This window comes from Melanerpes formicivorus, unplaced genomic scaffold (genome assembly GCF_026170545.1).
Source record: "Melanerpes formicivorus ecotype bairdi unplaced genomic scaffold, bMelFor1.0.p_v2 SCAF_80, whole genome shotgun sequence".
NCBI classification, from domain to species: Eukaryota; Metazoa; Chordata; class Aves; order Piciformes; family Picidae; genus Melanerpes; species Melanerpes formicivorus.
Genome location: NW_027142432.1, coordinates 2,954,011 through 2,975,699, shown reverse-complemented (window position 1 = coordinate 2,975,699; position 21,689 = coordinate 2,954,011). Strand labels below are relative to the sequence as shown.

The window sequence follows — 21,689 nt, the reverse complement described above, 5'->3', positions numbered from 1 at the left end:
ATGGCCAACAGCAGCTCCATCACCCACTTCCTCCTCCTCCCATTCCCAGGCACAAGGCAGCTGCAGCTCCTGCACTTCTGCCTCTTCCTGGCCGTCTACCTGGCTGCCCTGCTGGGCAATGGCCTCATCATCACCACCATAGCCTGGGACCACCACCTCCACACCCCCATGTACTTCTTCCTCCTCAACCTCGCCCTCCTTGACCTGGGTACCATCTCCACCATTATCCCCAAATCCATGGCCAATTCCCTGAGGGACAGCAGGGACATCTCCTATGCTGGGTGTGTTCTTCAACTGTTCTTTATAGTATTCCTAATTGATGCAGAGTATTTTCTCCTCACCATCATGTCCTACGATCGCTACATTGCCATCTGCAGACCCCTGCACTATGAGACCCTCCTGGGCAGCAGAGTTTGTCTCCACCTGGCAGCAGCTGTCTGGGCCTGTGGCTTTCTCTTTGCTCTGCTGCACACAGCCAATACATTTTCCTTGCCCCTCTGCCAGGGCAATGTTGTGGACCAGTTCTTCTGTGAAATCCCCCAGATCCTCAAGCTCTCCTGCTCCACATCCTACCTCAGGGAACTTTGGCTTCTTGTGGCCAGTGTCTGTTTAATCTTTCTCTGCTTTGTGTTCATTGTGGTGTCCTATGTGCAGATCTTCAGGGCAGTGCTGAGGATGCCGTCTCAGCAGGGACGCCACAAAGCCTTTGCCACCTGCCTCCCTCACCTGGCTGTGGTCTCTCTGTTTCTCAGCACTGGCTCCATTGCCTACCTGAAGCCTTCATCCGTCTCCTCCCTGTCCCTGGACCTGGTTTTGTCAGTTCTGTACTCAGTGGTGCCTCCAGCAGTGAACCCTCTCATCTACAGCCTGAGGAACCAGGAGCTCAAGGCTGCCCTGAGCCAACTGATCCCTGGATGGTTTCAGAAGCAATAAACTCTTTGTCTTCTCCTGCAGAGCAGTTCTGATGTCACTCAGTGCAGGCCCAGCCTGGTTGTTCAAGTTCTGGCTGCTGTTGGTGCTGTTCCCCTTGTGAGAATGTTGTTTCCCCACAAATATCTCTCTTCAGACCATTTCTGGTTCCTTGTTGGTCTGTTTGATGTGACCCAGAGACTGTGTATGTGAGGAGCTGTGCTCCCTGTGTGTGCTGAACATAATAAAGGACCCTGCAGGGAGTTGTTTCTCTGAGTTCCTTCCTCCAAGGCTTCTGTGGAAATCAGGGCAGTGCCTATGTGTAGAGGTGGAGGGGCAGAGTCCCAGCACAGCAGCAGTGCCAGGGAGCCCCAGAGCTTGGGCTGTCCTCAGCTGTTCTTCCTTCCCTTCCACCCTCTCCCACTGTGCCTCTGTGCTGGGACAAGGCCTGGGTGCTCTGGCAGCTTGGGCACTGTGCTGCTGTGTGGCAGTGCTGGCACTCCAGGCAGGCACAGGTCTGGGCTGCTTGTGGGACAGAGCTGGGCAGCACTGCCATCCGAACAGGAGGTCTCCTTATGCCTTCATGCCCCAACCCCCTCCCATTACACACTGCACCTCCTCAGAGTCCAAACTGGATACCCTGACCCTCTTCCAGTATAGACTCAGCCCAAACATGGTTCCTTAAACCCCTCCCAGTACAGATGTGGCCTCATCCCAGCAGAAATTGGATCCTACTGTCCTCTAGCACTGCAGCCTGGGTCCCATCCCAGCACAGAATATATCCCCTGGCTTCCTTCCCAGTGCCATCTGCATCCATCCCTGTACAAACTGCACACCCTCATGCCCTCCCAGTACAGCCTGGGCCTTGTCCCAGTCCAAACAGGATCCCTTTAATCCATCCTACTACACATTAGGCCATGTCTCAATGAAAACTTGATCCCCTTATGCACTCCCAGTACAGCCTGGATCTCATTCCAGTACAGTCTGGTCCCCACACAGTACAATTGGGAACCATTTGTCCCCTCCCAGTACAGACCTGGTCACATCTCAGTACAAACTGCATTTCCTGAACCCCTCCCAGCTCAGATGTGCTCTTATCTCAGTACAAACTGCATCACTTTGCCATCTCCCATACAGTTTCCTGTGCCACTACAAAGTGCATCCCTTGGACCCCTTCTCAGTTCCTAATGCATCCCTCCACATGTTAACTGTGTACTCCTGTTACAATCCAGTACAGACTGGGCTCACTCCCAGTACAAACTGCATCTCCTGACTCCCTCCCAGTACAGACTAGGCCCTGCCCAAGACAAACTGGTGCCCTGATCCCATCCCAGTAAAGTGCAGGTCCTGTCCCGGAGGAAATGGATCCAATGGCGTCACCCAGTACAGACTGGGAACCTGCCCAGTGCAAACTGCATCTCCTAATCTCCTCCCAGTACAGACAGGGTCTCATCCCACAGCAGAGTTGAAGCTCTGACCTCCTCCAAGTACTAAGTGCTTCGCTCCCACTGCAAACTAGAGAACAGGACTCCTTCCCAGTACAGACTGTGCCTGCTCCCAGGAAAAGCTGCACCAGCTGAACCCCTCCCAGGACAAGACTGGAACCACTCCCAGTACAAGCTGTATTCCTTAACCACCTCCCAGACAGACTGGCCCCATCCCAGTACAACCTGAGTCCCCTGGACACATCCCAATACAGTCTGGGACTCATCCCAGTACGTATTGGGGTCCTTAATACCCTCCCACCACAGGCTGTGCCCTGTCACAGTCACAATTCCATACCCTAATCACACCAGAGTCCAGTCTGGGCCATCTCCCATTTCAAAGTGGGTCCCATTACATCTCCAAGTACAGCCCAGGCCTTGTCCCAGGAAAAACTGATTCCACTCATCCCATCCTGTGCTGGTTGATATTTTTATCAGTGCTATAGACAGAGGGATGAAGACACCACCAGCAAGTGTGCAGATGGCACCAAGCTGAGTGGTACTCTTGATATGCCAGAGGGCCAGGATGGTATCCAGAGGGCCCTGGACAAGCTGGAGAGGTGGTGCCCAGGTGACCCTCATGAAGTTCACCAAGCGCAAGAGCAGGGTCCTGCAGCTGGGCTGGAACAATCCTCACTTTCAATACAGGCTGGGGGAGGAGGTGATAGAAAACAGCCCTGAGGAGAAGGTCTTGGGGGTGCTGGTGGGGGAGAAGCTGGACAGGAGCAGGCAGTGTGAGCTTGCATCCCAGAAGGCCAATGGGCCTGGGCTGTATTCTAAGCAGCATGGCCTGAGATGGAGAGAGAGGATCCTGCCACTTTGCTCTGGTAAGACCTCTCCTGAAGCCTTCAACACAGGAAAGACATGGAGCTGATGGAGCACATCCACAGGAGGGCCACAGAAATGATCAGGGGCTTGCAGCAGCTCTGCTATGATGACAGGCTGAGGGAACTGGGGGTGTTCAGCCTGGAGAAGAGGAGGCTCTGGGGAGACCTAATAGCAGCCTTCTAGTACCTGAATAGGGATACAAGAAGGATGGAGAGGGACTGTTTGCAGAGGCCTGCAGGGACAGGATGAGAGGCAATGGCATCAAGCTAGAGAAAAGTAGATTCAAATTGGATATGAGGAAGAACTCCTTCATTATGAGGGTGGTGGAACACTGAAACAGGTGGCCCAAGGAGGTGATTGAGGCCTCTTCTTGGAGATATTCAAGGTGAGGCTCCCACTTCAGACTTCCTGTGTTCTGACCCTCACCTGCATCCCCTCCCACCCCTGAATGACCCTGATTGGCACCTGACACAGGGCAGGAGCTGGGAGCTGCCAGAGGAAGAGGAGCAGGAGGTGGCCTATGGCTTAGAAGCTCATGGACACCAGGAAAAGATGGGTGGCAATGCCATGGGCAGCTCAGCTCTGCCTCAGGATCTCCTGCACAGCAGCAGGCACAAGGCTGGGCTGGGGCTGGGAGGTCACCGCTGGCTCAGCAGCTGAGAGGGCAGCAGCAGGGAGAGGGCAGGAAAGGGACTGGGAGGTCACTTCTTGCTGCAGCAGCTGAGAGGGCAGCCCCTGGCTCCTGTCTGGCCTATGTGCTTTTGGCCTCCCAGCTGCCAGAGTCCCCAGCAGGGCATCAGAAGGCATGTGGTGGACAAGGGACTTGTGTGACTCCCTGTCCCTAAGCACCTGGTTGCCCCTGCAGGAAGAGCCTTGGAGCTGGGTTGTCACCTCCTTGACACCTGATGGCCTGAGGCGACAGCAGCAGGGACAGGGCTTGGTTGTGGCTGCTGGAGAAGCTGAGAGGCAGCAGCAGGGACCTGCCCTGGAAGGCTCTGGAGAGGTTTCTTGTGGCTGTTCAGCTGCCAGGCCACAAGCAGGCTGAGGCCCTGGGCCAGCATTGGGACATCAGGGATGGCTGAGAAGCTCCTAGGGCAGGAGGAGCCACATGGCCATGAGGTGAGTGTGAGGTCACTGCAAACGCCAATCCCTTTATGCCATTGGCCAGCAGCAGGCCGAGGGCTGGGCTGGGGACTGTGCCATCCCTTGTGCATGCCAAACTGAGCGGCAGCATCAGGGAGGTGCCTTGGGTGCTGGTTTAGAGCTGGAGGTTTTGCTCTGTGCCCAGGCAGAAAGGCCTCTGGCAGGGACCATTGCCACTGCCCTAGGATGGAGCAGAGCCTGAGCAGAGTGCAGAAGGCCAAGTGCAGCTGGACTGTGGTAGGAGGAGTGTGGCCACGCGGACACAGAGGTTGTCCTCCCCATGCACTCAGCACTGCTGTGACCACATCTGCAAAATTGGTGTCTGGCTGGGGAGTTCCTTAGTCTGGAGGAATGGAGAGGTAATGGAGAAGCTCTGTCGGAGATCTGCCTGGAAGGAGTTTGGAGTCTCTATCTAGAAACTGAAGCTGCTGAGCTTCGTTAGCCTGGTGAAGTGAAGGCTCAGGGGTGATGTGCACCTGCTTGAAGGGGGGTGTCAGGTGATGGAGCTTTTCTTGCTTGTGGACACAGAAGGAAGCCTTCAGAAGGTGCAACTTAAAGGCTCAGACTGGAGGCCAGGAGAAAGAAATGTCACTCAAAGTGGAGAGCTGTGGTGCAAGAGGTGATCCAGAAGGAGTCTGGACAGCCCATGTCTGCCTTTGTGTGTCAAGGAACAAGCAGCAAGAGTGGAGAGCCCTGAGTGAAGGTGTGGAAATGTCAGGGGGAGAGATGGCTGGGGAAGCCAGATGGATGTCAACAGCCTGAAGGGAAAGAGCTGCAGGCATGGGACAGGGTAGCGCAGCCTGCAGGAGGGATGGCCAAGGGCTCTGGCAGGGCTGAAAGGCTCAACAGGGACAAGGTCTTGATCCTCTTCCTTCTGGCAGCAGCTTCTGCCACCATGGCTGCTGAGACGAAGTTGTAGTTGGAGGCTCTCAGGATCTGCCTTTCCAAGGCCTGAGGGTCAGAGCTTGGCCTTTCTCTTTCCTAAACCAAGGCCAGGGTTTGTTCAGCTGCACTTTGCCTTTGTCTGCCTTCAATCATGACCTTCATTGAGCTTCTCTAACCACCCCTGGGAGGCTTTGTTGCTAACGGCCCTCAGTGAGGCCAATTAATACTTGAAGGCACTCTTTGTTTTTCTTCTGACTTCTTGAGCAGATTCCTTCAGTCTCCTCTCAGTGTGTGAGGCTCAGGCAATGATCCCCAAGTGCCCTAAGAGCTATTTGTGTCTTTGTGGTTTTCTTCAGGATTTCAAAGTGCTCCTCACAAAGCTCCTTTATTATTTACTTCATATCAGAGGTAGAATATTCTGTTAGCTTTCAGTTCAGAGCAGAGATGATAATTCACCAAATGACAATGACCCAGGCTGCCTCACCAGGACATCTGCACTTGCAGGGAAATCTGTCCTTCAGGTCTGACATTGAATGGACAACTTTGCTCCTCACCCTCCCCAGCCTCCCCATTGCTGTCCCTGCCCAATCCCAATCCCATCCAAGGCTTCCCAGGCATAGAAGCCTCTGGGTTTTGCCAATATCATGGGCACAATGCCAAAGGACAGAAGCTTCACTGGTACAGGTTGTGCTAGGGATTTACTCCTCTGTCCATCAGGTCCATGGGCAGTAGCCATGGGACTAAATGATTGAATTTTGGGGCTTCCATATATTCCTCATCAGCTGCTGACAGTAAAAACTGCTTCTGCCAACTGTGTGTCCCAGCTGTGCCTTGAGCTATCAGCATGTCTTGTAATAAGACCATTGGTCTGTTCAGCTACACCATTAGCCTGAGGATAATATGGGGTAGGGAACACTCCTTTAATTCATTCTCCTTGCACTCAGTCTTGCACTGTGCTCACTGTGAAGTGTGATCCATTGGCACTTTGGACACACTCAGACATAGGTAGAATGCTGAACCATTTCTCCAGAGCTTCAATCCTTTGAGCTCCTGTGGCAGTACTGAGAGCTGTGGCCATGGTTCCTCCTGAAACCACTTCTGCTCCTACCAGGATATAAATTTTCCCAGGAGAGGTCTTCAAAGGGCCAACATAATCAATTTGCCAGGGGCTCCACAGAGTCTTCTGGTGTCTGGAGTGTTGAGTAGAGACTTGGTTTGGGTGGTTGGCCTTAAGCCTTACCCAACATTGTGGATAAGATATAAGAATTGTTTCAAACTGACTATCCTTGAGGCTGACACTCAGAATAGAGGTTGGCCTTCCCTGGGTGGCCTCTTCTGATGTGCAGCCACTCAGCCAATCTTGCTCAATCTTTCCCTTCATTGTTCACCACAGGAATTTTTGCTGGGTGAGCTGCCTGCTGGTTCCAATTTGCAGCAGCTCTTCCCTTCTGTGCATGGCCATTGACCAATCCTACCTTTGAGGGGCTTGACTGACCTATTTCTCAGAATCATGGCCAGTCTCCAGCTCTCCAGATTGATTAGATTCCCCCTGACACATCCATTCAGTGGCACCCTTGTAGGCTGCACAGGAATCAGTGTGAATAGCAGTGGCACCATTCTCTGCTGCCAGCATGAGTGCAGGGCAATTCTTCTACCTGTGCACCACCTTCCTCTGTCACAGTCTTCCCAGTGCCAACCTCTATCACTGCAGCTTGCTGTTGCCATTTGCATCCCATACAGTAGGTGAATGCAGCTGTGAACCACACTCCTCCTGCATTTGAGTCTGTGGTCAGCTCAGTTGCTGCCTTAGTTGCAGACAGTTCATAGGGCAGACCTAACAGCACTGTGTCTGCAGTCCCAGGCTGTGGTAGGTTGGAAACTTCTGCTGGAGGCTTTTTCATTTTCCAGTGACTGTCCAGTGAGCAGCACTCAAGCCAAGAAAGACAAGACAAAAAGAAGACATCAGGAATCTGATCAAGATCCATTCCTGGCCAGCCCTGCAGCTTGCTTCTCATCAGGGGATCGTTGTCTTCCTTCACCAGGCATGGGTGCGGGGCTCCTTGGCAGGAAAGTGTATCCCTCCCTCCCCACCCAGCCCTCCTCCACTGTGTGGGGGACTCCTCAGGGTCTGAATTGAAGCTGACACACCTCCCATTACAGACTGAATGCTTTTATCCCCTCCCAGTGCATGCTGGATCCTAGGATGCACTCCCAGTACAGCCTGGGCCCCTCCCATCCTCTCTACTCAGTCCTATACTCCAATGCAGTGGAGCAGAGCCAATTCCTCACCTCCCCCCTTACAGTTCAGCACTTCCCAAACCCACTTCTAATAAACAGCACAAGGACCCCCCCAGCCAAGGACCAGGGGAAGATACTGGCTTCTCCCTCCCTGGCTCCCCCTTATCCCCCTGCACAAAAGGGACAAGAGAAAGGAGCAGATAAGTTAGGCTTAGCCAAGGTCAGCCAGAGCACATTATCTCTCCTGAGTGAAGCAAAACAGCCAAGAGAAGAGGTGGTGGAGTCACCATCATTGGAGGTGTTCAGGAGGAGACTTGATGGGGTGCTTGGTGCCATGGTTTAGTTGTTTAGGTGGGTTGGACTGGTTGATGGGTTGGACACGATGATCTTGATAGTCTCTTCCAATCTGGTTTATTCTATTAAATTCTATTAAGAGAGAAGAGAGAAGAAAGAGAGAAGAGAGAAGGGAGAAGGGAGAAGAGAGAAGGGAGAAGGTAGAAGAGAGAGGAGAGGAGAGGAGAGGAGAGGAGAGGAGAGGAGAGGAGAGGAGAGGAGAGGAGAGGAGAGGAGAGGAGAGGAGAGGAGAGGAGAGGAGAGGAGAGGAGAGGAGAGGAGAGGAGAGGAGAGGAGAGGAGAGGAGAGGAGAGGAGAGGAGAGGAGAGGAGAGGAGAGGAGAGGAGAGGAGAGGAGAGGAGAGGAGAGGAGAGGAGAGGAGAGGAGAGGAGAGGAGAGGAGAGGAGAGGAGAGGAGAGGAGAGGAGAGGAGAGGAGAGGAGAGGAGAGGAGAGGAGAGGAGAGGAGAGGAGAGGAGAGGAGAGGAGAGGAGAGGAGAGGAGAGGAGAGGAGAGGAGAGGAGAGGAGAGGAGAGGAGAGGAGAGGAGAGGAGAGGAGAGGAGAGGAGAGAATTTTTATGATACAATGAATTTGTTTAGAATAATCTTTTGTTCTCCTTTTAACACCCAATAGTGATTTATTTCTATTTTTCTACTTTTCTGCTCAAAATCTGTAACTAAATTTTAAAGGCATAAAACCACCACACATGCGTGCCAAGAACAACATCCTGTTGCAGTTTGAGCTGGGTGCCCTCTGCTGTGTTTACTTCCTGTGTCCAGAAGTCCAGCCCAGAGGGGTGGACACAGGAAATTAGGTATTTCCTACCATGATTCTTTGCACCACTATAAGATCCAGTGCAGGGTCTAGCACTTCCTCTTTCTTCCTCCTCTATTAGCAGGTAACGGGGGGAGATGTCTCCTCGCTTTGGGCCTGGCTAGGCCCAAGGCCACAGGGGGATGGGCAGTCTCAGACCTGGCCAGCTGAGACTAGCTTAGCGGGGGGGGGGGCACGAAGAAGGAGCTCTGGGGGTTTTGGGTGTACCCCCAGGTGGGGATGGGATCTCTCTGGGTCTATTTTTGGGATCTTTCTTTGTCACTGTGCTTTTCTGGTTCTCTGTAAACATTCACTGCTTTTCTATTTAAACTTTCCATCACTTTTGCAATCCGTTTTGTCTGAGTTATTATTTCTGCCCATCGTGGGGGCTGCCTCAACCCAGCACACATCCTTACATCCTTTGATTGGAACAGGCTGCAGAAGACACCTCCTTGACACACTGGCACCTCTTATTGGGAAATGCTTTTTAGCTTATACATGTGGTTAGGTTTTATTGGTTAAGTTATTGATAAGAAAGAGAACTGAAGCAGCTACTCAGAGCAATACTGGAGATTGGGGGTTAGGGATATACTGCTAGGGAATATTTGGGACTTCTGCTTTGCTTAGCTACTTTGTTAAGGGCTTCTGGGACTTCATCTGATAAAGACATTCTGAAACTCTAATGCTGGGGATTCTACAACACAGTAATAAAGAACTTCTGGGAGGACTTCTAAGATTCTCTGCATTTCTGGAATTCTGCTTGAAGCAGCAGCAGGGTTCATGCCCCTGTATTCATCACCCTAAGAGACCTCGTTATAAGGGGCTACTACTACTACTATGGAAACAGGGGGAGCAATAACCACACCTCCCAATACAGACTGAATATCTTGAGCACCTCCCAGATCCTATGATGCCCTCCAACTGCAACCTGAGCCCTTCCCATCCTCTCTACTCTGCCCCCTGTTCTAACAGTGAAACTGAGCCCATGTCTCAGCTAACCCCTTACAGTTCAGCTCCTCTCAAATCCACCACTGATCCTGACTCTGCCCCCATTGCTCAGCCTGGCTCCAGCCTTTACCCTTGGCATTGACCCTTGGGTGTTAACCCCAGGCCTCAACCCAGCCACAACCCAACCTCTCAGAACTGACCTTCACCTCAGCCCTTCCCAGAACACTCAGCAGGACATCTGATGGAAGGAGACTTCTGAACTTTCTCACTAACTGGTAGAAACTCTCCCACTGGTTCAGAGCTTAGCTTTCTGACATCAAGAAAGTAAACCTGGAGCTTGGGAGAACAAATGGAGATAGAGCAGCAGATGGCAGCTCTAGACAGAGAGAGAAATAAGGCTGAGTCTGGAAAGCAGGCTGGGTTCTCATACCCCTGGGCCTCACTAACAAGAGAAGGACAGTTCTGTGGGATTGGCAGAGGACCAACAGGAACAATACAAGACAGAAGCCATGGGGACTGCAATGTTGTTAAAAGGACAGGAGGTGGTAGCAAAGACCAAGACATGGAAGGACATTATCAAATAAGATTTTATCCTTCTAATGCCTGTGTGTTACTGAGTCCTAGATGAGGACCATGGTTAACCTTTTCAGCACAGGTACATTTTGGAGCCATCATTCCATGTCAATGCAGGTTAGTGAAGGATACTGCTGTATGGCTGTGGGAGGCACTGAGTTTGAGTTCCTCACTTCACATTCAAGATCCTCCCAGGACCCCTCAAGGACAGCTCCCTGCAGTGAGCACATGGCTTCATCCCTGGCCCTGGGGAAGAAATATCCCCAAAAGTGGCCTTTTGGGACAGAAATATCAAAGAAAAACCAACCAAAGACAATACTTTATTAGGGTTGGGGTTTCCATTCTAATTAGGCATTATCCTTGGGATGAGTTTTTTCTTTTCCCTCTAGGAAACCCAAAGTGTTGGGGGGAAAGCAGCAAATCCCAGTCCAGCTGCAGAGGTGGCAGTGGCTGTGCTGACTCAGCACTGTTATTACTCTCCTCAGCACTGGCTGGTGCTGAGAAGGGCAGGAGCACATTTGCTTCTGAGGAAAGAAGGTGTAAAAGAGGAGATTTCAGTTCAATCTGCTGGAAAAAGCTCCCCAGGGGGGTCACATTTGGCCTGGCAGAGCCAGAGTCAGTGTATTGCTGTGTCCCCTGGGGCATGCTGGTCACTGGTGTGGGGGTGAATATGCCAGGTGAGGGAGGAGCTGTGGCTGAAGCCCTTGCTGAAGCCTGTGCAGATGAAGGGCTGGCACCCTTGTGGGTGCAGCAGTATTGTCTGAGAGAGGCCATCTGAGTGAAGCTCTTGGCTCAGGCAGCTCAGAGGAGCAGCTGCTTCTGGCTTTGGACGCAGCAGTGCCGGGTGAGGTTGGAGCTGAGGGTGAAGCTCACAGCACAGTCACCACAGACAGAGGGCTGGGCACTGGGCTGGGGGCAGTGGGGCTTCACCAGCTCCAGTAGCTGGGTGGGAAGCTTTGCCCACCCTCAGGACACTAATGTGGCTGCATGTGTGGCACAGAGGGGCTGATATGGGTTTCCCATCTTCCTCCTCTTCATATTCCTCCTCCTTCTCTTCTTTGTCCTATTCCATATCATCCTCCTCTTATTCCACATCATCCCCTTTGTCCTCATAATTATTGTCATCCTCCTCCTAATCCTCATATACTTCATCCTTGCTATCCTCATCCATCTCTTCATCAACCACTTCTCCTCTTCCTCAAGGCCAAGATTTGTCTCCTTCAAATTATTCTCCAGGAAATTCTTCTTCTCCAAGATCTTGTCCAGATCCTTCTGGGAGTCCATGCTGATAAGAGGAATGGTCACCCCTGGGCTCTTGGGCAAATACTTGGGGACCAAGTGACTGAGAAGTAAGGACACTGTGTGTGACTTCTTGCAATGGAGGGATCAGAGCCCTAACTCCTGTGCTGAGTCCCCTGGTTGTAGTGCTGATGGGGCTGACACCCCCAGGATGTAGTCATCCCAATCATCCCCCTCTGGCCATGCAACTTATACCTGACCACCTGGGGTTCAGGGAGATGAAATCCTCAATTCTCATCACAACCAATGACCCTCAAAGCTCTACAAGTGGTGAAGTGTGGTTTGGGAGGAGGGTCTGGAGAGGGTAGGGAGGTGCTTAGCAGTCATCAGGAGCCTGGGACCTTGTTGCTGCTCCAAAGTTGGGTTCTTTACCTTCTGGCCTGTTCCAAGGAGCAGATCTGCAAACTTTCCTCCTGCCCAGCACAAAGGAGCAGGGCTGATGGAGAGAAGAGAAGGATATGACCCCAGGCAGAGAGAAGCAAAGGCTTCAGAGGAGAGGACTGATCTGCAAGGAATGGCTCAGTGCTGACCAGGGCTCTCCCAGCCTTGTTTTTCTCTCCCTGTGGCTTGGGGGTTTGTCACCTCCTGCCAGCTCAGTGCATCTGTGCTTGGATCACAGCCAACAGGGAGCTGATAGAAAACTCTGAAAGCCAAAAACTTCAGGGTCTGTGCAAGTGGCAGAAGATCCCAGGATGATTCAGCATCCAAGGTTCCCCAGATCAGAGAAACACCTGATGAAAGTCAAGGATCTCCACCTCTAAATACAGTGACCCTAGAGTCAGAGCCTTGGAGCTCTCCTGGATCACAGCAGCTGTGTCCAGCATCTCCCCCAGTCAGACATCTCCCAGGCACAACCTGCACCAAGGGCCAGCACCAAGTCAGACTTCTCCAGGCTCAGTTCTCATCCTCTGAGAATGTTGAAGCTTTGTGAGTGTTTGCCCTGATCTCCAGCAGAAGGAAACTGAACTCCAGGGCAGCCTCTCTGCCAGCCACCTCTCCACCTCTGTGTCTTTGGACAGACACCTTTGCTGTCACCATGTTGGGGGGCTCTGTGTGGTGCACAGCCATAGAAAGAGATTTGAATTCAGGATTGGTTCATGAGGAAGGGCGACTTGAATCCAAACTTTTCATCTGCTCACTCTCAAGAACTCTTGACTGGCTGAGAAATCACAGCTATGTCAGAACTTGTTGGCTTTGCCTCATCCTTGTGGACAGGCAAGCTGCTGAGAGACAGCTTGTGCTGAGCAGATGGTCCCAGAGGGCTTGGATTGCTGAGGGAATTTTCTCAGCCATGGCTTTGCTTAGCATTGAAAGAGCAACAATTCTTCTGTGGCTGTGTGCAGGCAGCTCTCTAAGGAAAGCAGGGGGCAGGTGTGCCATGGAGCTGTAAGCTCCAGCTGCAGAGAGCAGTGGAGAAGTCTGATGCAAAGAGCAGGGATGTAAGGCCCAGGTGGGCAGTGACAACAACAGGGAGGTTGGGGAAAGTGAGGAGCAAAGATGTCCACTCCATGTCAGCCCTCAAAGGACAGCTTCTCCTCCCAGTCCAGACCTCCTGAGCAGACAGCCTGCATCATTCTGGCTTGGTGGATGCTGCTGTCACCTCTGCCCTCATCTGAGAAAGAATCAAATAGCTTACCATCAAAATCTGAGCTTTGTGAGGTGCACTTGGAAAGCTTGAAGTCAACAACAAAGACACAAAGAGCTCCTTAGGGCACTTGGGAATCATTCCATGAACCTCAGGTACTGAGAGAAGAGTGAAGAAACTCTGCAAGAAGCAAGAAGCAAAACACAAAGTACCTTGAAGCATTGATTGGCCCCACTGAGGCTTGTTACTGCCAAAGCCTCCCCAGGGACTCGTTGGAGCAGCTCAGGAGAGGCTGTGATTGCAGCAGACAAAGGCAAAGTGCAGGAGAGCAAACTCTGGCTCTGGTTTCTGCAGCACAAAGGCCAAGGCCTGGCCACAGCCCCTGGGCAGGCAGACCCTGTCCCACATGTGTGGGTCAAGGCTCTTCAGGTGCAGTGGGGGTGGGGTGTGGGTTTCATAGCAGCATAGCATGGCCTAGGTTGGAAGGGACCTCAGAGCTCCTCTGCTCCAACCTCCCTGCCATAGGCAGGGATGCCTCTCCAATAGACTCAGCTGCTCAAGGCTTCATCCAGCCTGGCCTTCAACATCCTCAGGAGAGGGCATCCTACCTGGGTAGCCTATTCCAGAGTCCCACAACCCTCATACTGAAGAACTTTCTTCCTGAGACCCAGTCTAAACCTCCTTTTCCTCACCTTCAAACCTTTTCCTCCTGTCCTGTCACCAGACACCCTCATGAAAAGTTCCTCTCCAGCCTTCCTTTAGGATCCCTGCAGGGTTTGTGATGCTGAGTGGAGGACAAGGGCCTGACAGTCCCCAGCCTTCCTGGGGCTGTGGAAAGAGGCAGTGAGTTCCTCCCAGTACCTTAGGACAACATCTCCTCACAGGCCTCAGGGGCAGAGTATTGCCATAGTCAAGAGGGCACAGCCTTGGCTTCTCTTCATCACTCCCACCACTGCCATTGCCCTTTGCCAGCTCTCCCACAGCTTTGTCCTGCACTGTCTCACAGCTGCTTCTCCTGCCCTGCAGGCTGCAGACACTCATCTCACTTCCCCACCTTGGCCTTTCCATGCCTTCACTGACACCTGCCCACACTCACACTCTGCTCCTTGGGACACAAAGAGAAGGGCTGATCCCAGACTCCTGCTGAAGAACTTCCCAGGCCACAGCACTACCCTTTGAGAGAGGTTTCTTGCTCCTCATGGCCAGGCTGCACCATCTGGCAGTGTTCCTCTCTCCTGCTCTTTCCTACCTCACCAGGAGCTCGCAAGGCTGCTGGCCTTGCAGTTTCTTGCAGAGACAGCACCAAGCCCTGTGCCTGTTGCTGTCCCATCAGGTACTCAGGCAGCAGAGACACAGCAACCAACCCATCAGCCCCTTCCTGCAGTCAGCCCAGGCCCTTTGGCAGAGGGCATCTCCCAGATCACTGTGCCCATCTGCCAGCCATGAGCCCAGGGCTGCCCTATCAGCTCCTGCAGACACAGCTGACCTCACAGTCCCTTTCCCAGCTGTGTTCCTGCTGTTGGCCAATCCTCTCAGGAGGCAGAAGTGGCCTCCCCTCCCCCTTCACAGTCCTTGGCTTCCTACTGAATGATGAGTTCCTGAGACACAACTGAGCACAGGATTGCACACTCAGCCCTCAGCCTTCTTGTGGCCAGAGCCTGAGCAGATCAAAGTTTCACCAGATCCATCTGGGAGATTTCCTGCCAAGGGTTTGAGTGGAGAAGCTGCTGGCTCTGTCCTGCTGCATTTGTGGAGGAGCCTCCTGCACATCCTCTTCTCCAATGATCCTGCTCAGGGCAGGGTTAAGCAGATGAGGTCCCTCAAGGGCTCTGCCCAGTTTGGCTTCATCTCCAGAGGATCTGCAAAGGCCCTGGGTCAGATGATGCAGGGAGTTCATGAAGACATTGCACAGTTCTGGCCCAAGGGCTTGCCCTGAGGGATGCCACTGGGAAGTGTCTGACAGGAGGACTCTCCACTGATGATATTTGGGCTTCCTCCACCACCCAGCCACCACCTCACCCATTTCTGCTCTCCAGCTCTCAGCAGTCTGGCTCTAAGGAGGCTATGGGAAAGCTCTGGCTAAGGTCCAGGGACAAAACCTTCCCTTTTTGCCCCTACCCATATGGCTTCAGCAATACCTCTCTTGTCCTGCAAGGGCCTGCAAATGGCTGCAGAGGTGTTTGAGCCTTCACCTTCCCAGGGACTGTGATGAGGGTGACCAGCCTGCAATGTTCCCCACCCTCCTTTTTGGTGTTCTTGAAGGAGGCCTTTTCCAAGGAGCCCAAAACCTCTGGGATGGCTCTGTGCACATCTCAGGGCACAGTCCAGAAAGGATGATGTGAGCAGACAGCAGCCTGCCCAAGACATCTGAGATGAATCTCCCTGGGCCAGTAGGGTTTGTTCTGGAGTGACACACAGCAATGTCCCAGCTCTGTCAGGTGTCCACAACTGAGCTGGCCTCACAGACCCCTAATGGAGTGTGGGATGTTCAGAGACAGAGTCTTTCCCCATCACTCACACAGACCCTGCCCTGCAGCAGTCAGACAGTCTCCCTGGCCTCCTGCTGCCCCTGCCAGAGGCTGGGAGGCTTCTCACACCTCCAGTGCCCTGGTACCTCCAGCAATAGCTGATGATGTATGCTCACTCAGATTCACCTCACCTCATCTGCTGACATCTCATCTGCACAATGCAAACAGGCACTGCTGACCTCCTGAGGCCATGTCCTCCTGTGGAAGGACACAGAGTCTATCCAAGCTGAGGTGTGAGGCTGCTGCTGGAAACAGTGGTTGTGAAGCCCAGTCTAGGATGACTGCCCTGGGACAGCTTCCCAGGGTGTCCAGTGAACACAGACACAGTCCAGACCCTTCTCTGCTGATCCTTCAGGTCACTTGCAGGAGGCCTGGCTGTGTGAGGACACTGCTGTGTGCCCCAGCCCTGCACACTCACACACTTTAGCTGTTCCCTGCTGTTTGCATCTGGTGGACAATTTCTTGGGCATGCTCTTGAAGGAAATTTTGGAAGAAGGCCTAAGCCTTCAGGCACTGCCCCAAGCAGATCAGCTCTCTGTGTGGAACTGCTCTTGTGGAGGCCATCTGAGCCAAAGAATTTCCAATGGTTTGTGTCTGCCTGTGGTCATGGGACTGCCACACAGCAGGATGGTGCCCAAGCTGCCAGAGCATTCAGGCCTTGCCCCAACACAGGGGCTCAGCAGGAGAGTGTGGAAGTGGAAGGAGAAGAGCCCTGGCAAAACAAGTGGCCAATGGCCAATGGGCACTGTCGTAAACAACCGGCTGCAGCCTATGGGAGGTGTGAAGCTGGAATTATGCCATGCTTGGCATCAGCACCAGCATCCAATGCCATGGGTGTGTGCAGGGGTCTGTACCACCTGGTTCACACCTTGGCCTTTGCTCTCCTCATGAAAGGAGGGGGAACTTGTCCATGTGCAGGGACAAGTTTCAGTATCTGGGCATAATTCTGGGCATAATGTGCCTTCCCCACATGGGGTCAGGAAGGCCAAGCTATGGCTGGAGCTGAACCTTCCTAGGCATGCAAAGAACAAGAAGCAGATTCTCCAGGCCTGCCAGCCAGAGAAGGAAAGTCAAAGGAAGGATGTTCTTTGTGATGAGCCAGACTGGACAGCTGGTAGCAGCACATGAGGAGAAGGCTGAGCTACACAAACACATTTTGCTTCAGTCTTCCCTGGCAGATTCTCTCCTCACATCTCCTCAGCTGTTGGACCTCAAGTCGGACTGTGGGTCAAAGCCTGTGCAATCCTGATCTAAATCCCTGCATTGATTGTAACCAGCTGTTGGGGTTTGACTTGTGAAGTGCTGCTATGAAATCCCACAGCCTGAGCTCATGATTCACCAGAACTGTTGAAAGGATTTCAAACTGCTGCTGCTGCTACCTTCAAGTTCTACAGGAGCCACAGTGCCTTGGGAAAGCACTGCCCCTGAAATCCCTGCACCCAAACTCTGAGTCATAAACCAGGGACTAGGAATGGATTTAACCTCAGACAGGCTTCTCTCTCAAGTTGTTTAGAGAGTGAGGGAGTCCATTAAAAACCTTGTGAGTCAACAGAAGGGCTTCCTTGAGGCCTTTATTCTCAGGCTCCATGTAAAATCCTTCCAGCCCCAGGAGATTTTCCTTTCACAGTCTTTCTAATCCTCCCCCAAACTGATTTTCCTCTGCAGGATTCTCCCATGGTGAAGGTGAGAGAGTGAAAACTTGACACCAAACTGAACCTGTTGACATCTCTGTTCCCTTTGCTGAATTCCATCCAATTCATTCCAATGTCTCAGATGCTCCTCCTGCCTCAGCAGAACTCATTGCTGCTTTCCCTTCTGAGGGAGGTGCCTTTGAGATTGGATTGGATTTGCCCAAGCCATTGCCATTCATGGCCAGGAATGACAACAATTTCCTTTGTATGGGGATGCAGGGGCCTAGGGGAGATGCAAACACCCCCATGGTGTAGGGGGGTAGCTGCAGCCCTGTGGAGAAGGGGTTGGGGATATTGGAATAAAAGAATCCTGGAATGGTTTGGATTGGCAGAGGTGGAACAGAGCATTGAGTCCAACACCCTGACCATGGCCAGGGACATCTCCCACTAGGTTGGGCTGCTGAAACTCCTGACTTTGGAGACTTCCAGGGATGGACATCCCCTTCTCTGGGCATCCTGTTCCAGTGTCCTGCCACCCTCCTTGCAAAATGTTTCTTCCTTCTATCCAATCTCAGTCTCCTCTTTCAGTTCAAAACCACTTCCCCTTGTCCACCCACTACAGCACTTGGTCAAAAGTCTCTTTGTTGTCCTATGAGCACCACATCTCCATCTGCAAAGACCTTGGAGAGTGCCCAGAGATCTCCCAAGATGTGCTTGGGAGGCCTCAGGCACATGACCAGTAGATAGAGGCTGAAGGCCATGGGCTCAATGGTGTGAAGAGTGAGGACAGGAGCAGAGTAGCCTGAGAGTGCTTGGGGAGTGGTTTGAGACACGGAGAAACTTTTCCGCACAGTGACAAAGTGCAAGAGAAAGAAACAAAGCCACAAAGTGCAGCTGGGGAGGTCCAGACTGGGCATGAGGAGAAAGAAATGTCACTGCAAGACATCCCCCAGCTGCAGCCTGGAGCACTCCAAGGCTTGGAGTCTCAAGGAACAGCCAGGGAGGATGGAGAGAGAGCAACAAAGGAAGGTGCCAGCAAGGTGGGGCAGCTGGCTGGGTGACTACAGCCTGCAGGGAAAGAGGCTCAGCTGATGCAGCAGCAGAGGACAGCCTGAGGGGCAGATGACAGAGGGCTGTGGGAGAGCTGAAAGGCTCATGGCAGAACCAAGCTCTTCATGCCTTTGGTTCTGGCTGTGGTCTGTGTCACTGATGCCTCTGAGGAGACAACTCCTCCTTCCAGCCTTGGGGCCTCATTGCCTCCTTTTCCATCCTCAGGAGCCTGGGAGGGGTTGTGCCATAATCCTGCCCTTGATATCGGTCCTCTTCACATCTCACTGCTCCAGGAGTCACCCTGAGGGACAGGATCTGCTAGTGGAGGAGCCAGGGGTCAGGGCTTGACCCTTTGCATTAATGAAACACCTCCAGGTTTGCTCAGCATCAGAGACATCTTCCTCTGCTTCTCCTGACCTCTCAGCACTGCCTCCACTTCTCTGCTCCAACCACAGCCTGGAGACACTTTCCCAGCAGTGTCCTCACTGGGACCCTTCAACAAGAGAAGAAACTTTAGAGTTTGAAAGTGACTTCAACTTCTGGAGAGGTTTCATCATCTCCCTCTCAGTCTCTGATGTTTACATGGCACCAAAGCCACCAGAGGGTCACTAAAATGCCCTTGGGTTGGTCCTCTGCTGCTCAGCTGGGCTGAGCTCCCTGGCTGGAGGGAGCTGCTGGAAAGTAGGCAGCAATGAAAAGTGTCAGCTGTGCCCAGGAGCAGCTCCTCTGCACAGCACAGCAGGGCTGAGGGCGCTGCCAGTGGATCTAAGCGAGATGAGGAAGGCAGAGAGAGCTTGGAGGTGTCCAGGAGGGTGACTGAGAGCTGACAGGAGGAGAAGTCACTGCAGGCACTGACACGGTGAGTCTGTGGGGGCAGGGCAGTGCAGGTGCAGCTCCTGGAGGCATCTCCTAAAGCTGGCACAGCCACAGCTGGTGGGGGCTGGAAGGAAATCTTCCTGTGCAGAGGCTCTTTTCAGGCTTTTCTGAAGAGCTGTGGAGCTCTGGGGTGCAGGCAGGGGTGGTGAGGGCTGTCCTTCAGAGCAGGGTCCCTGCAGCCCAGGGTCTGTGTGCTGGGGCAGGGACTCTGCTGCCTGCCAGGCTCAGGTCTCAGCCTGCCCAGAGAGCTCCACACAGTGCTGTGGGGAGAAGCTGTGAGTGGCAGGAGACAGCCCTGGCATAGCAGGGCAGGGCAGGGCAGGGCAGGGCAGGGTCCTTGTGCTGTGGGGAGGGAGCTATGTTGGCCAGAGCTGCTCACAGTTCTAGCTCCCCCCTGGGCATTTCTGAGGAGGCTTTCCAGAAGAGCATCAAGGCAGCATTTTGCTGGAAGGGAAGGAGTCTTGGCTTTGAATGTTGACCTCCTTGGTGTGCTGGGTGGGCTGTGTGAGACTAGAGCTTGTTTCTCCACTCTGGAGAAGACTTTCATTAGCCTTTGAGCTGCTTCTGAGCCCCTGCACACTCAGAGCTGGCCCTGGGCAGTGTCCTGCTGCTGGGAGGGGTCTGCAGGGCAGAGCTGAGCACACAGCAGGTGGGATGAGCTCTGTCAGCAGGGACAGGGAGGAGAGCTGGGCACAGAGATGCAGCTTCTGGCAGGGACAGCTGCAGGCAGCAGGGACTAGGGCAGCGGGAGGAGAGGGATCTTGTGGCAGAGATGCCCTGGCAAGGGGGATCAGGCACCTCTGTGCCATTCTCTGCACTGCAGACACATTTCCCAATGCAACCTTTTGCTCTCCTCTCCTACCCAGCAGAGGCAGTGCCCTCAAAGCTATGGGCTCCAGGTCAGGAGTCACAACCTTGGCAGCTGACATTCATCTGAAGGCTCCTGGAGTGTGCACCCAAAAGGAGGACAAAAGCTCTGCAGTTCCATCCTGTGTGCAGCAGTGAGCAGAGCTGGGTAAGGAGAAGGCTTCACCCCCAGCCCCTCTGCCTTTCTCTCTTCCCTTCATTGTCTCTGCAGCACTGCAGAGCTGTTCCCTGTTTCTCCACCTCTCCATGGGACTCTCATCCCTGGGATTGGGCTGTTGGTCATTTTCTGTTCAGACACCAGAGGAATCTTCATGGCAATTCTGGGTCCCTGCTGTGTTTGAAGTGGTGATGAACCATCACTGGTTGGGAGTGATGGGGAATAAGCTGATCCATTCCTCATGCAGCTCAGGGAGGGAGGTTACAATGATGCTGAGAGAAGTGTGCCCTAACTTGTCACTGCCTTTCCATCCTTGGACAGGTCTCCATGGCCAGAGGCAGCAGATGGCCAACAGCAGCTCCATCACCCACTTCCTCCTCCTGCCATTCTCAGGCACAAGGCAGCTGCAGCTCCTGCACTTCTGCCTCTTCCTGGCCATCTACCTGGCTGCCCTGCTGGGCAATGGCCTCATCATCACCACCATAGCCTGGCACCACCACCTCCACACCCCCATGTACTTCTTCCTCCTCAGCCTCGCCCTCCTTGACCTGGGTACCATCTCTACCACTGTTCCCAAATCCATGGTAAATTCCCTGATGGACACCAGGGACATCTCTTACACAGGATGTGTTGTCCAGGTGGCCTTTTTCATATTCCTAATTCAGGCAGAGTATTTTCTTCTCACCACCATGTCCTACGATCGCTACATTGCTATCTGCAGACCCCTGCACTATGAGACCCTCCTGAGCAGCAGAGTTTGTGTCCACCTGGCAGCAGCTGCCTGGGGCTGTGGAGCTCTCAATGCTCTGCTGCACACAGCCAATACATTTTCCCTGCCCCTCTGCCAGGGCAATGCTGTGGAGCAGTTCTTCTGTGAAATCCCCAGATCCTCAAACTCTCCTGCTCCACATCCTACCTCAGGGAACTTTGGCTTCTTATGTTCAATATCTGTTTAGTCTTTGTCTGTTTTGTGTTCATTGTGGTGTCCTATGTGCAGATCTTCAGGGCAGTGCTGAGGATCCCCTCTCAGCAGGGACGCCACAAAGCCTTTGCCACCTGCCTCCCTCACCTGGCTGTGGTCTCCCTGTTTATCACCACTGCCATCTTTGCCTACCTGAAGCCCTCCTCCATCTCCTCCCCATCCCTGGACCTGGTGGTGTCAGTTCTGTACTCAGTGGTGCCTCCAGCAGTGAATCCTCTCATCTACAGCTTGAGGAACCAGGAGCTGAAGGCTGCCTTGAGCAAACTGATCACTGGATGCTATCAGAAGCAATAAACTCTTTGTCTTCTCCTGCAGAGCAGTTCTGATGTCACTCAGTGCAGGCCCAGCCTGGCTGCTGGAGTTCTGGCTGCTGCTGGTGCTGTTCCCCTTGGGAGAATGTTGTTCCCACACAAATATCTTTCTTCAGGCCAGTTCTGGTTCAGTGTTGTCCTGTCTGGTGTGACCCAGAGGCTGCAGACATGAGGAGCTGTGCCCCCTGTGTGGTCAGTAATAAAGGACCTTGCAGGGAGTTGTTTCTCTGAGTGCCTTCCTCCTAGGCTT

The 21,689-nt window shown here is 53.1% G+C and overlaps 1 protein-coding gene and 1 pseudogene across 1 annotated transcript; both read left to right on the top strand.

The window, feature by feature from the left end:
- Positions 1–1,235, top strand: LOC137454450 (olfactory receptor 14A16-like). The gene is made up of 2 exons (XM_068164488.1): positions 1–907; positions 1,201–1,235. Exons 1-2 carry the CDS (start codon positions 1–3, stop codon positions 1,233–1,235), a joined length of 942 nt encoding a protein of 313 aa, XP_068020589.1.
- Positions 1,236–20,490: 19,255 nt separating this feature from the next.
- On the top strand, positions 20,491–21,422 carry LOC137454449 (olfactory receptor 14A16-like; annotated as a pseudogene).
- The last annotated feature ends 267 nt before the right edge of the window (positions 21,423–21,689 follow it).

Coding starts and splice junctions, on each gene's coding strand:
- LOC137454450 (XM_068164488.1), top strand. CDS start 1: ATGGCCAACAGCAGCTCCATCACCCACTTCCTCCTCCTCCCATTCCCA. Junction 908..1,200: donor GGCTGCCCTGAGCCAACTGA/TCCCTGGATGGT, acceptor CCTTCCTCCAAG/GCTTCTGTGGAAATCAGGGC.